Here is a 15,701-nt window from a genome sequence, read left to right as displayed (position 1 = left end):
AGAACTAAGGAAGGATTTAAGCAGTGGCATAATGTAATCAGGTTTTCATTTTAGAAAATTACTCTAGTAACCATGTGAAGAAATATTAGATTATTTATGCTTTTTAGAAACAGCCTGATAGAACATAAGTAGACTAAACATTAACTTTTCTTCCTCATTGCCTTCAACAGAACTTTACAAAAATCTTAAAACACCCACTTTTATAATTTGAATTGCCAAAAGATGTGTTCTCTGGATCAGTTATATTTTTATAGCATTTCAAGACTCTGTGATCAAGTTTAAGAAGATAGACTTTCTACCCTGGGTAACTTTGGATGCTGCAGCAGGGCAGCTCACCGCTTAAGTCTTCCTTATTAATACGCTTTTCTCTCGCAATCTTTTGCATCTGGTTGCCCAAGGCAAATGCTTACACTTGCCCTTGGTTCTTTTCTCTCTCTTGCCCTTCACGTCTATCAGCGAGGCCGGTAGATTCTGCCTTCAAAATAACGTCCCAAATTCCTCTACTTCTGTCGGTCTCAGTGATGCTACAACCTTAGTCCTGTCCTCCCTGGTCTCTCCCTGGCACTCCTGCAGCAGCCTCCTAATTGGTCCTCCACTGGATCTCACCCATTTCCCCATTCTCACTGTCCCGCTTCAGACAGTTCACTAGCTTTTTGCACTTTGAATAAAAAGCAAGCTCCCCTCTGTGGCCAGCATCAACTGGCTGTTGTCTCCCTTAACCTCATCTCTTGACACTCTCCTTCTGCTCCAGCTGTTATTTGCTCTCACAGAGGCCTGCAAACACTTATTCACTTCTTCCAAGAAGCTCTTATAATTTGGTGCCTGGCAAATACTCCGTGAACTTAATAGCATAACGATATCATAATAACACTTCTGCCATTTATTAAATATCTTCTGTAACCCAGACAGTGTGCTAAGTGCTCTCCAGGCATTATCGTATAATTAAATTAGATGCAACAAGCTTGTGAAGTTGGCGTTATTATTTCCATATTTTAGGGGAGGAAACTGGGCACAGAGAGCTGAAGTAACTTACGCAGATTTATACTGCTAGCGTGTAGCGGAGCCTGGCTTGAAGTCTGTCTGTCTGATTCTAAGTCGGGCTCTTTGGTACTGAAGTTTCAAAAGTATTTTGTTATCATTAAATTTTAATGCTCTCACAATTCCTGGAGGACCATCGGAGAGCAGGCTCTAGAGGGAATCTTTTAATGAAACTGAAAGTAAACATGAGTGTGACCCAACTACCATATCAGAGACAACAAACTTTTCTCAATATTTTATGTCTTGTTGATAATGAAAGACAGTATAGTGTAAAAGTTGGAAATAAACTCTGGAGTTCAAACAGACATGGGTTTAATCTCAGCATCTTCTATTCATTCATATGGATCTCCATATCATATGTGCCAGATAATGTTCTAGGTATTTGAGACACATCAGTATGCAGTCCAGCGGGGTGGATATAAAAGGTTGGTTCTGTAAAAGCTGTTTTTGCCCTGGAGATTCACTGTAGCATTACTGCTCTTCTGTGAATTCAGGATAGATGTGATCCATCTTGGACGCCCATCCAAGGGGATCTATTTGAGTCAATCCCATGCCATATATCCTAAGGACAGTCTCATAGGAAGGCTGTAAGTTTAGTTTGCTATAAATAAAGTGTCCTTCCTTCTTCCTTTTTTTTCCCCTTCCAGTTGAAATGAAACATTAAATTTAACTTTATTAGATATAATAAATTCAGGGAACTTATATTCTAATAGGGGTAGCACAATAAATAAATAAGTAAATTACATTATACATTAGAAGATGGAAAGTACTTTGTGTGGGGAAGTAAATAAGAGCTGGATGGGGGAAAATATGGAGAGCATGTGCAATAGGAGGTCAGTGAGGTGGGTCTCGTCAAGAAGGTGAGAGTTTGTGACAGCCTGGAGGGGTGGGATGGGGAGAGTGGGAGGGAGGGAGACGCAAGAGGAAGACATATGGGAACATATGTATATGTATAGCTGATTCACTTTGTTATAAAGCAGAAACTAACACACCATTGTAAAGCAATTATACCCCAATAAAGATGTTTAAAAAAAAAAAGAAGGTGAGAGACTTGAAGGAGGTGAAGGAGTTGATCAGATGGATATTTGAGGGAAGAGCAGTCCAGGAGGAGAGAATAGGTAGTGTCCAGTCCTAAGGGACGTGCATGCACGACCACTTAAAAGCAAAGCATCATTGTGAATGGAGGTGACCGAGTGAAGGAGAGATACAGGATGAAGTCAGAGGGGTTCCAAGAATGTTGTTGGTGGCAATAAAATGAACTTGTATACATAAAGCACTTAGCACAGGGTCTAGCCCAGATTCCCAGAGCCCCTGCCCACCTCTTCCAGCCACAGCTCTTGCTGCTCCCTGTTACAAGCTCTACCCTGTGTTTATAACCAGAAACTCTGTGAAGATTCCCCAAATATCTGTGCTGTTTTATACCTTTCTACTTCTGCACACACATAAAATACCCTTCTCCCACTCCTTATCATTCTGATAAACTCCTTCAAGACCCACCTAAGGCTTTCCTCTGGGAGGACAACATCACTGACTCCCTCTGAGGCAGAGCTTCCTTCTTTGGGTTGCCATGCACCATGCTTTGAGTATGTGTTTGTTACAATAACATGTAGCTGGTGGTAACTGACATTTAATGAGCACTTAATATGTACTATGCAGTCAATACCTTTACGTGTTTTTAAAATTAATTTCTCACAACAACAACCCTATAAGGTATGTCCTGTTGTCATCCCCATTTTACAGATGAATAAATAAAGCCATGAAGTTTATTGACTTGCCTAAGATCATCCAGCTACTAAGTGGTGGCACCAGGAGTTGGTCACAGGTTTCTGGCTCCAGAGCCCATGCCTTCTTAACCATTACATTATACTACACCTCCACCCTTCCACCATTTTACTATATACAAGTATATATGTACTTATATATGTACATGTACTCATCACGCTGTACTGAAAGGTATTAGTTTTGTGCATGTGTCTTCCATAGTGTTTATGACTGCTTTGAGTCACCATGTTGAATTCACCTTTGCTCTTTGGGACTTTGCACATGTGTTCGCTTGTTGAATGGGGAGAATAAAATATTCTCTCATGTAATTTGCAAAGCATGAGAAATAATATTCAAAATGTTAATGATAGTGTGTCATTAATTTTGAAATTTATTTGGTTTTGAATTTCATTTGAATCATGTTGTGTTTCTGCTTCTCCCTAGACCAGTATTAAAGAGGGACAGCTGTTGAAGCAAACCAGTTCTTTCCAAAGATGGAAAAAGCGATATTTCAAACTTCGAGGTCGTACACTTTATTATGCGAAGGACTCAAAGGTAATTCGAGAGAATACTAGTTGCAAGCCCTCGAAGGCTGTAGATGGAATTGAAATTTTGGTTCTATAAACTGTTTTTGTCCTGGGGCTCACTATCATTACTGCTCTGATATAAATTCCATATAAATGTGATTCATCTTGGACCAAATCCCAAGGGGGTCTATTTGAGTCAGTTTCATGCCATTTCCCCTAAGGACAATCTTATAGGATGGTCCTAGTGCAGTTTTCTTTCTTTCTTTTTTCCTTCCAAGTAAAATGAACAGTTAAGTGTAACCTTATTATATATAATCAACTCTAAATTTGGGTTCCCCCCTTTCTTGCTACTTTTTACCCCATAAATCTTTTCCTGAAAATGAGAGAGGGAATTGCTGTAGTTGCTAAGAGTTCATACTCTGGTTTCAGACAAGAGTTTGTATCCCAATTCTAGCACATTCCAGTGGAGTGGCTGTGGACAGCATGTTGTTGAGAGGAAGCTTAAATGAAATTACATACATGAAGTGCTTACATAATACCTGGCACAAAACAATCACTCAATTATGCTAGCATTTAGAAATAAAAATCACAGTGAAATAAAATCAAGGCTTAAATAATTTTTATATACTAATTGAATGAAATAAGGATGATGTAGCTTTGGAAGAAAAAAATTGTAATGATGAGCTTCCATTTAAAGTGGATATTTTACTGTTCCTTCAAAAATAAACATTAAGGTGGGTACCCTCAGCTGGCACTGGAGCCCCACCAAAACAGCCCCGTGCCCTGTTAGACCTGGTGGACACCTTTGGCCAACACTAGTGTCCCCCTAAAGTGGCTCCTGCCCCAGGGGTCAGCCCCACACACCAGAGCACCCACAACAGTTGCAGCTGGGCCTTGCAGCCAGCCACACTGGGGTCCATCCTTGCGTACAAGCACCCCCTCAGGAGGTGCAGCCAAGCCACAACAGGAGGACACATGCAGCCCACAAAGGGGACGCTTCTGGAACATCTGGCCCTGGTAGCCAAGGGAGACCATGCCACAGGATACCTTCTACACAAAGCCACTCTCTCAAGACCGACGGACGTAGCTGATCTACGCAATATGTAGAAACAAACACAGAAAGTTAGGCAAAATGAAGAAACAAAGGAATATGTTCCAAATGAAAGAACAAGACAAACCCTCAGAAATAGACTGAATGAAATGGAGATAAGCAAACTTCCAGATAAGGTGTTCAAAGTAATGGTCATAAAGATACTCACTGAACTCAGTAGAAGTATAGAAGAGTGAGAATTTCAACAAAGAGATCGAAAATAATAATGGAAATGAAAAATACACCAGAGGAAACCAACAGCAGATTAGATGATGCAGAAGAGAGGACCAGTGGTCTAGAAGATAAGGTAGTGGAAATCACCCAATCAGAACAGTAAAAAGAAAAAGAAACCAAAAAATGGATAGTTTAAGGGACCTCTTGGGCAACATCAAGTATACCAACATTCCAACATTCACATTATAAGGGTCCCAGAAGGGGAAGAGAGAATGAAAAGGACAGAAAACCTATTTGAAGAAATATGGCTGAAAACTTTCCTAAATTGGTGAAGGATACAGGCCCAGGAAGTACAGAGAGACCCAAACAAAGTGAACCCAAAGGGACCCACACCAAGACACATTATAATTAAAATGCCAAAATGTTAAGCTAAAGAGAAAATCTTAAAAGCAACAAGAGTAAAACAACTAGTTACATACATGGGAGTCCCCATAAGGCTGTCAGCTGACTTTTCAGCAAAAACTTTACAGAAGGGAGTGGCACAATATATTCAAAGTACTGAAAGGAGAAAACTTATAACCAAGAATATTCTAACCAGCAAGGCCATCATTCAGAGTTGAGAGAGAGATAGAGTTTCCCAGGCAAGCAATAGCTTGTCTACTTTATAGTTCATCACCACTAAACCAGTCTTACAAGAGATGTTAAAGAAATTTAAACAGAAAAGAAAAAATTATAACTAGAAATATGAAAACTATGAAAGACAATATCTCATCAGTAAAGGCAAAAATATAGTAAAGGTAGTGGATCAGCCACCTGTATAGCTAGTAAGAAGGTTAAAAAACAAAACTAGTAAAACCATATATATCTACAATAATTAGTTAAGGGATACACAAAGTAAGATAACATCAAAAACATAAAATGGTGGATGGAGTAAAAATGTAGTGCTTTTAGAACATGCTCAAACTTAAGCAACTGTCAACATAAAATAGACCGCTATATACAGAGGTGGTTGTATAAGGACCTCATGGTAACCACAAACCAAAAACTGATAACAGATATACAAACAATAAAGAGAAAGGAATATAAACATAATACTAAAGAAAATCATCAAATCACAACGGGAGGGCTTCCCTGGTGGCGCAGTGGTTGTGAGTCCGCCTGCCGATGCAGGGGAAACGGATTCGTGCCCCGGTCCGGGAAGATCCCACATGCCGCAGAGTGGCTGGGCCCGTGAGCCATGGCTGTTGAGCCTGCGCGTCCAGAGCCTGTGCTCCGCAGTGGGAGAGGCCACAGCAGTGAGAGGCCCGCACACTGCAAAAAAATATATAAATAAATCACAAAGGGAGAGAGCAAGAGAAGAAGGGAACAGAGAAGAACAACAAATATAAACAGAAAACAATTCACAAAAATGGCAATAAGTACATACTTATCAATAATTACTTTAAATCTAAATGGACTAAATGCACCAATCAAAAGACACAGCGTGGCTGAATAGATACAAAAAACAAGACCCATATATATGGTGCCTACAAGAGACTCACTTCAGATCTAAAGACACACACAGACTGAAAGTGAAGAGATGAAAATTATATTCCATGCAAATAGAAATGAAAAGAAATATGAGATAGCAATACTTATATCAGACAAAATAGACGTTAAAACAAAGACTGTAACAAGAGACAAAGAAGAGCATTACCTAATGATAAAGGGATCAGTCCAATAAGAAGATATAACACTAGTAAATATATATATATGCCCAGCAGAGGAGCACCTGAATATGTAAACCAAATATTAACAGACATAAAGGAGAAACTGACAGTAATACAATAATAGTAGGGGACTTTAACACCTCATTACATCAATGTAATGTAATCATTAGATCATTCAGACAGAAAATCAATAAGGAAACACTGGCCTTAAATGACACATTAGACTCGATGGGACTTAATAATATATACAGGACATTCCACCCCATAACAGCAGAATATACATTCTTTTCAAGTGCACATGGAACACTCCAGGACAGATCTTTTATTAGGCTACAAATCTCAATAAATTTTAAAATACTGAAATCGCATCAAGCATCTTTTCTGACCACAACAGTATGAGACTAGAAATCAACCGCAAGAAAAACTGGAATAAAACTCAAACACATGGAGTCTAAGCAACAAACTCAGTAACAGCCAATGGGTCACTGAAGAAATCAAAGAGGATATCAAGAAATATCTTCAAACAAATTAAGATGGAAACACAGTGTTCCAAAATCTTTGGGACTCAGCAAAGGCAGTTTTAAGGGGGAATTTGATAGTAATACAGGCCTACCTCAGGAAACAAGAAAAATCTCAAACAATCTAACCTTACACCTAGAGGAACGAGAAAAAGAAGAATAAACAAGTCCAGCGTTAGTAGAAGGAAGGAAGTAGTAAAGTTACGAGCGGAATTAAATGAAACAGAGACTAAAAACCCCCACAAAAACCTAAGAGCAGGTTCTTTGAAAAGATAAATGAAATTGATAAACCTTTATCCAAAGTCATCAAGAAAAAAAGAGAGAGAGCCAAATAAATAAAATCGGAAATGGAAGAGAAGTTACAACTGACATCACAGAAATACAAAGGATCACAAGAGGTTACTATGAAATCTATATACCAACAAATTGGACAACCTGGGAGAACTGGATAAATTTCTCAAAACATACAATCTTCCAGGACTGAATCAGGAAGAAACAGAAAATCTGAACAGACCAATTATTCGTAATGAATATAATGAAATATTAGCCATAAAGAGTGAAATCTTGCCATTTGCAACAACATGGATGAACATAGAAGGTTATGCTGAGTGACGTAAGTCAGACAGAGAAAGACAAATACCGTACAATCTCACTTACGTGTGGAATCTAGAAAACAAAACAAATGAACAAACAAACCAAAACAGAGACTTACAGATACAGAGAACAACTGGGTGGTTGCCAGAGGGGAGGGTTAAATGTCACGGGGATTTAATATATAGTATACGGAATATAATTAATAATATTGTAATAATTTTGTATGCTGACAAATGGTTACTAGACTTATCATGGTGATCATTTGATGATGTATTTGATTGTCAAATTACTATGTCGTGCTCTTGAAGCTAACGTAATATTGTATGTCCAACTATACTTCAATTTAAAAATAGTAAGATTTATTGTTACTGTGCCAGTAGGATAATCGATCATTTCTATATTAAAAAACACGTGTTTGTGATATAATTAGTAGAGTTATACACCAGGAGGTAAAAAAATAAATAAACATAATTCTTAGTTTATGCAGCTGTGGAAGGAATAACAAAATAGAATAATCTTATTTTAAAAGTCATTATGTTCATGGTTATCCCTGATCTGGCTCCATTCTGACCTCTTACATTTATCTCCAGACAACACTGACCACTCGATAGTCTACAGCCTTGCCCCATGTTTTCGATCCCCAGGATGATTTTTCCTCTATCTCCACTTAAAGAAATTCCCTATTTTCTTTAAGGTCCCCCTAAAATTGTCTTCATTCCATTATTCACAAGAGAAAGCATTTGTTTTCTGCTGTGACCTTCCATAGCATTTTGTAGTGTCTGCTCTTCCACTTTTAATAGTCTCCCTTACTTAAAACAAGTTGTGTCTATTTCAGCTCCCGTGCTAGATTATAAATTCCTTGCAGTCAGGGAACAAGTCTTACGGTCAGATTGGTTGGGTTGAAGTAGAGTTGCATAACCCCCTGGAGATCTTGGGGGGTGGTAAAAGTTACTAGATAAGGGAGCCTCTTTTTCTAGCAGTCCTAGAGGAGTGGTGTTATACCTGCCTCACTGGAAGAACATTGAATGACTGTGAACAAGGACCAACTCACTCAGAGTGGGAAGGATACATTTATTTACTAGAATTTCCTAATTTTTCAATTGTCCATTTTAAAGATTTTAGTTCTATGGAGATTTTACCACTGAAACTTTTTTGATTAAAATCACTTCTAAGCTTAAAAAAAAAAAATGTTGGAGCCTGCAAAAAAAATTAAATAAATAAATAAATAAAACTTCTTTTAAGAGTATAAAAGAAATGTCATCTTATATTTGCAGAGCACATGCACCATCTCATTTGAACACATTTACAGATGAGGAAGGTCACGTTCAAAAAGTTCAGTAACTGTCCGTGATCTGAGCCAGGACTAGTTCTTCTCATGGTGGGGAGTGTGTGAGTATGTGTGTATGTCATACACTGAGTAGTAGGTTTCCCATAAACGATGCTTCTGGAGAGCACAGAGCATTTTTCAATGAAACAATATGCCAGGGGAGTTCTTTAAAGTCCTTTACAGTTTGTTAGGTTTGCACTTGACATGTTTGTGTTCTTTTTCATTAACAGTCTCTGATATTTGATGAAGTTGACCTCTCAGATGCCAGTGTAGCTGAAGCAAGCACAAAAAATGCTAACAACAGCTTCACGGTATGGTTATACTCTGGTAACTCCCCCCTCAGAAGTTATAGAATGATCTTTCGTGAGCTTGTACTGAACGCCCTCTTTAATTGCCGGCTGTGTGTCACACGTGTTGGAGTTCTCACCAAGAACAGTAAACTTGATAAGTACGTCGTAGACGCTAACACCCAACGTGTCATGATTGTTTGGGTCAATAAACCAATGTATTAAATGTATTTTTTCTAAAGTATTTATATAGTTTTCTTTTTAGACCTTCTAATTTTAGTGCCTTAAAATTTTCACCTCCCTTTAATGTTCAACTAATTCCGCTGTTCTTAAATATTCAAAAAGTTTGGTTTTTTACTTTCAATCTTAAAAGTAATATTTTCTCCTTTCAATCTACAGTTACTCTAGTTGCTGTAGTTCAGGCCTTTGTTTCTTCTCACTTAGGTAATTCATTTGGCAGCTATTTAAAGAAGTGTCCTCTGTTCCAGTTAATTTTTTTCCAATTGCAAATCACATTGCTTAAAAGACCTCACTGGCTCGCCACCGCCTGTCAGGTTGCATCTGTAACTCCGCCGTAAAGTCCTGTAAAATCCTTCCTCAGCATTCTAGCATACTGATAATTATTTGTCCTTATACATCCCACCAGTCCAGCAGTTCTGTCTGAACCTAATGCTTTTTCCATTCCCTCTGACTTAAATGATCCCTCCTCCATCAACAGCTGCTGAAATTCTACCAATTCTTCAAAGCTTATCTCAGATATCCCATACTTTTTCTACTTCTTTGATTACAAAAATATGAATTAAATACGAATTGAGGATCCACCATTGCTAGGCACTTGTGCTAATAAACACAAGGGATTCAGAGAAATAAAATATACATATATATATATATATATATATATATATCACTTCCCTCAAGATATTCATGGTGTAGTTCAGTGAAGTTCATCTGGGATTCTTTTTCTTAAAAAAATATTTAAATATTTATTTATTTATTTGGTTGCACCAGGTGGGCTCCTTAGTTGCAGCTCCCGGGCTCCTTAGTTGTGGCTCGCCAGCTCCTTAGTTGCAGCACGTGGGCTCCTTAGTTGCAGCATGCATGTGGGATCTAGTTCCCTGACCAGGGATCGAACCCAGGCCCCCTGCTTTGGGAGCGTGGAGTCTTATCCACTGTGCCACTAGGGAGGTCCCTGGGATACTTTTAGAGCTACATTTTCCTTAGGTCCTCTCAGGTGCATTGTTCTTGCTAGGTCGCTGACCCCTTCCACACTCCTAGCCCCTGCCCTAGGAAGCTTCCACTATGGACAGCAGTGTTTTGTGTTCATCCCCTAGGCGTGCCAGGGCAGGGAGGACAGACAGATAAACAAATACAGAGCAGTGCCATGATGGAGGTAAGCACTGGTAAGGGTAGGGGATGGAGAAGAAACAAATGAGTTTGGATTTAGTCTTATTGATTTATGGGCATGTGTGATAATTCATGCTGTGAATATTCCTCCCCCACCCCCTCCCCAGGGACCGTTGAGTTTGAGAAGAGAGAGGACAGCCAAGAATAGAATCCTGGGAAAAAGTTAAAATGTAAGGTTTGACCAATAAAGACTGAGAGAGAGCATTCTGAAGTATAGAAGGAACATCAGGAGGCAGTGATATATAAAAAGCCAGTGGAAGGGAGTTTCAAGACGGAAGTTGTTAAACATCAAATGCTGTAGAGAGGTCAAGTCAAAGAAGAAAGGAAAAGTGTCTGTTGAATTTGTGAATCAGGAGGTCATTTGGTCACACTGATGTGAGTAGTTGCAGTGGAGGGTGGCATGCAGTAGGCTACATGGCGAATGCTAAGTGGAAAGGCAGAGAGAGCCAGCACGGACTCCTTGTCTTACAAGTTTGGCGGTTAAAAGAAGGAGTAGGGCTTCCCTGGTGGCGCAGTGGTTGAGAGTCCACTTGCCGATACAGGAGACACGGGTTCGTGCCCCGGTCCGGGAGGATCCCACGTGCCGTGGAGCGCCTGAGCCCGTGAGCCATGGCCGCTGAGCCTGCGCGTCCGGACCCTGTGCTCCGCAACGGGAGAGGCCACAACAGTGAGGCCCGCGTACCAGAAAAAAAAAAAAAGGAGCAGGCACGTAGCAACAAGAATGTTTAGGTCTGAAGAGGCAGTTCTGGTTTTGTTGTTGTTGAGGATCTTTTGCTTTGTTTTTAAAATGAATTTTGAGTGTGTCTATATGAAGAGAGGAAAAAATTGTTAGAATCAAAAGCTGAAGCTGCAGGAGAGAAAGGGAATAATTGTTGGAGCGTGATGGCTGAGTAAACTGCTGGGGCTGGGACCCAGAGCACAGGTTAAGAGATTAGCCTTGAACAGGAGACAGAAGTTTTATGGAAGTAGGTGTGGGCAGGAAGTTCATATATTTCAAACCCAAACACTACTCTTTTCTCAGTGAAATTGCAGATTAGGTCATATGCTATGAATAAGACTTTAGGAGGGTTTGGAGGAGCTTCTATAGAAAATAAGAATCGAAACTGAACAGGGACCAGTAGAAGATTACTAGGTAGTAGATAGTGTCCACCAGAGATTGGAGATAAGTAATGTTCTTAATTCCTGGGCCTATAGCATTTTCTTAAAGATAGGAGTAAAGAAAAACAACTAGATTGGCCCAGGATTGATGATTTATAGGGCATACTGGACAGAAAGATAAAAAGGGATTGTTGGTTGTTTGAGGGATCAGTAACTGATCCATCTTCCCCCTCTGAGTTCTCGGTTTTTGAGAATGGAGCATAAGGAATATGGGATGACTTTATTAATGGCTGAACAGGATCCAGTAACCACTAAATACAGAGCTTCTGATAAGTTGTTGGAGGCCGGAGGGCAAAATGTTGCTTATTCTTCCTTCCTCCCAGGTGAAGGTCAGGTAAGGTGATTAACCTATCAGATTAACCACTTGTCTTCCCTGGGAAGTGAGCAATAGTTTTCTCCCCTCCGTGGAGACTCGTGGTGGGGTTGTGGATGAGGGGTTCTCCCCGACAAGGATCTAGAGTTTAGTGTGAGTGAGGGTTCCGAAATTTAAGATTTGGGAGAGGTTATTCAAATCCTTCGTACAGCTCTTTCTTGGACCTCCAACTGCATGCAGTCTCTCCTTTTGTACCTTCTCATAGAACTTACTATATTCTGCCTTGTGTTTGGCTAAGTACTTATGTTTCTTATAACCTCCTTGAGGATGGGGACACTGTTACACATTTTTATCTCATAGTGCCTTATCCATAAGTATTTGTTGATTTTAATTAATAAGATGAAAGTTCATTTGGAGCATGAGGAGACTTTTTCGTTGAAATATTTTCAAGAAATTTCCACTGTTTCACTCAACCAAACTTCGTTTCTGAAGTTTGTTGGACGAGAAGTGAGAGACTAAACTGTTAGGCAGGTTGCTTAGAGGTTTATAGCAAATCAATTCGGTAGAACTTTCCAGGGTATAAAATGGAATAAGAGGTATGTTTTCAACCAGTAATTGACAATCCTCCCTATCTTTAAATATTAAAATGTTCCACCTTCCTGGGTTCCAGTGACTGCTACTCGTGGTGTTATTTTGGCCAGTTCGTGTCAGAGGTTAATGGTGTAGTTCGGTGGTGTTATGGCTGGGGAATCCAGCGACAGCTGAATTCTGCCTCATTACAGCCACTACTCTTTGCCTTGAAGTCCCTGAGGATGATGTATTGACAAGGGATAATAGTAAATGGAAAATCTATAATTAGTAAATGGAAAGTGGAAAAGCTGTGCTTTACCCAAAAACCCAGTGTCAAACTCTGTTAAAATGGGTTCTACAGGGAGTGTTCTAGAGAGCAGGGCAGAAACTGACTTAGCTGGGGAAGTCATTCTGTGGTTATGAGCAAGCACTGAGACTGACTGAGCTTCCAGAGGAGGGGACACAGACATCTTGAGGGTGGTGTCAAAGGATCTACAGACATGGTTATACCTACACGATGATTACTTTTAAACAGGCCTATGCTCCCATCCCTGGAGTTAATAATTGTCTTGTTTTTTGGGTTGTCTAAATTGCCTCAGGTATTGTATTAGTTTTCTGTTGTTTCCTAACAGATTAATGGCGTAAAACAACGCCTATTTATTATCTCACAGTGTCTGTTGGTTTCACAGAATAGCTGGATTCCTCTGCTCCAGGTCTCACAATGTCAAAATAAATAGGTATGATAAATTAAATACACACACATGCACGTGCACATACATGTATACTTTTTAATTACCCTACATTGGGCTAATTTTGACCTAAGTTTGCATTTCTGGTTTTACAAGTGTCTTCTGCAGTAGGCAACAACAACAAAACCTACTAACGTTGAATGCATTTTCTGTGATGTTAGGTGTCAGTGATGTGATCGGGGAACAGGAAAGAACAGTTCCAGACAGCCTTATTGGCATTTTATGAGTGTTTAGGTTAATGTTCGCAATTAATTTATTTGTAGTTTAAAATTCTACCATGACATTTTCTATGACTGTGGAATCAGTGAAACATTCTTAATTTTTTTTTTTTTTTTTCGCGGTACGCGGGCCTCTCACTGCTGTGGCCTCTCCCGCCGCAGAGCACAGGCCCCGGACGCGCAGGCTCAGCGGCCACGGCTCACGGGCCCAGCCGCTCCGCGGCACGCGGGATCCTCCCGGACCGGGGCACGAACCCGCGTCCCCTGCATCTGCAGGCGGACGCTCAACCACTGCACCACCAGGGAAGCCCCATTCTTAATTCTTTTTGTCCGTTTTTAATTGTTTTCTTTTTTATTTTATTGATATTTGCATGGTGTTTTGGAGTTTTATTTTCACTTTAACCTTTTTATCTTTAACATACCTCTGTGCTGTATGTGAACGTGCTCTTCTTATATTAAACTAGAGAGAATTGATTTCCCTTTGGTCATACTGTTGCCCGCCAGGGAGGGGATTGCAGATCTCCTGTTTAACTCAGGGCTCTTTCCTATTGCACAGTATTCTTTCTGTCTGGAGTCTTTGCCTCTGTTCTCTTTCTTCTCACACCCACAGCTCTCTTTGTCTCTTTCTCACTAATCATGGCATGTCTATCCCCAGCTTGTTTTTTATTTTTCCAATTGCAGAGCTTAAGACTGAAGTCAAACAGCCGGCGTTTGGGTCATGGCTTGGCCGTGTCTAGTTAGGTGACCCTAGACAAATTAGTTAACTGCTATAAATCTCAGTGTCCTTAACTTTAATTGAGGGTAGTAACGGTATCTGCCTCATAGGTTCTGAGGATTAAATGAAATGTGCTAACGCACCAAAATACCTAGCACAGTGATGAGCACGTACAGTTTGATGCATGTTGGTGGCAACTGTTATCACAAACTTATCTCTTGATTCCCTTCACAAGTGACAGTATTGCCAACTTTTAAAAGTTTGGGAATTTTGAAAGAGAATATGGATGAACTTTATCTTGAGAAAACATTCCATGCTGCCTATTTCTCAGAGGTGTAGTGAAGATTTATTTCCACTTTTATCTAATATTCATAAGGATTGTTGGGAAAAGCAACCATTTTGTAACAAATGGAATACAGTTGTTCCTTGTTAGGTAAATGTTATTTGCTAAAGAAGAGCTTTTTAATGATTTGAAAGCCATCACAATGATGTGGTATACATTAGGCTTTCAAAGTGTACTGTTCAAATGACTGTTTTCTTTAAATTTTAATGAAGTTCGGGCTAAACCTTAAATAAATGAGTCATCATTTTTTTTTTAACATCTTTATTGGGGTATAATTGCTTTACAATGGTGTGTTAGTTTCTGCTGTATAACAAAGTGAATCAGTTATACATATACATATGTTCCCATATGTCTTCCCTCTTGCGTCTCCCTCCCTCCCACTCTCCCTATCCCACCCCTCCAGGCTGTCACAAAGCACCGAGCTGATATCCCTGTGCCTTGCGGCTGCTTCCCCCTAGCTATCTACCTTACTACGTTTGTTAGTGTGTATATGTCCATGACTCTCTCTCGCCCTGTCAAAGCTCACCCTTCCCCCTCCCCATATCCTCAAGTCCGTTCTCCAGTAGGTCTGCGTCTTTATTCCTGTCTTACCCCTAGGTTCTTCATGACATTTTTTTCCCTTAAATTCCATATATATGTGTTAGCATACGGTATTTGTCTTTTTCTTTCTGACTTACTTCACTCTGTATGACGGACTCTAGGTCTATCCATCTCATTACAAATAGCTCAATTTCGTTTCTTTTTAAGGCTGAGTAATATTCCATTGTATATATGTACCACGTCTTCTTTATCCATTCATCTGATGATGGGCACTTAGGTCGTTTCCATCTCTGGGCTATTGTAAATAGAGCTGCAGTGAACATTTTGGTACATGACTCTCTTAAATAAATGAGTCATCATTTTTAAAGAAATTGTATCAACATTGGTAAAACTTCTTAGGAAGGTTTATAAAGAGAGCTTTTTTTTTTGAACTAGAAAGAAATACAGAGGTAATTTATTTTGGTTATTTAACCACCCTTAGCATTGTTAGTGAGTGATCTACAAGTGTGTTTGAAGTCCCATGGTTACTTCATATCCATGCTGGCTTAGTTGTATGGAAACAGATGCTGTGTGGCAGCACGTATTTTTAGAACTAAATAAGCACTGAAACAGAGTCATTTTAGTTCAGGGGTCACTTGCCAAGGTAGACATGACCGGAAGTTGATG

The 15,701-nt window shown here is 39.7% G+C and overlaps 1 protein-coding gene across 1 annotated transcript in view; it reads left to right on the top strand.

Moving 5' to 3' along the window:
- Positions 1 to 15,701, top strand: part of DGKH (diacylglycerol kinase eta) — a 163,572-nt gene that overhangs the window by 62,477 nt on the left and 85,394 nt on the right. The window contains exons 2-3 of the mRNA XM_065895810.1: positions 3,244 to 3,354; positions 8,969 to 9,049. Coding sequence (XP_065751882.1) covers positions 3,244 to 3,354; positions 8,969 to 9,049 — 192 coding nt within the window. The remainder of the gene's footprint in view (positions 1 to 3,243; positions 3,355 to 8,968; positions 9,050 to 15,701) is intronic.

This window comes from Phocoena phocoena, chromosome 18 (assembly GCF_963924675.1).
Source record: "Phocoena phocoena chromosome 18, mPhoPho1.1, whole genome shotgun sequence".
Taxonomy (NCBI): domain Eukaryota; kingdom Metazoa; phylum Chordata; class Mammalia; order Artiodactyla; family Phocoenidae; genus Phocoena; species Phocoena phocoena.
This window is presented reverse-complemented; position numbering and strand designations above follow the sequence as displayed.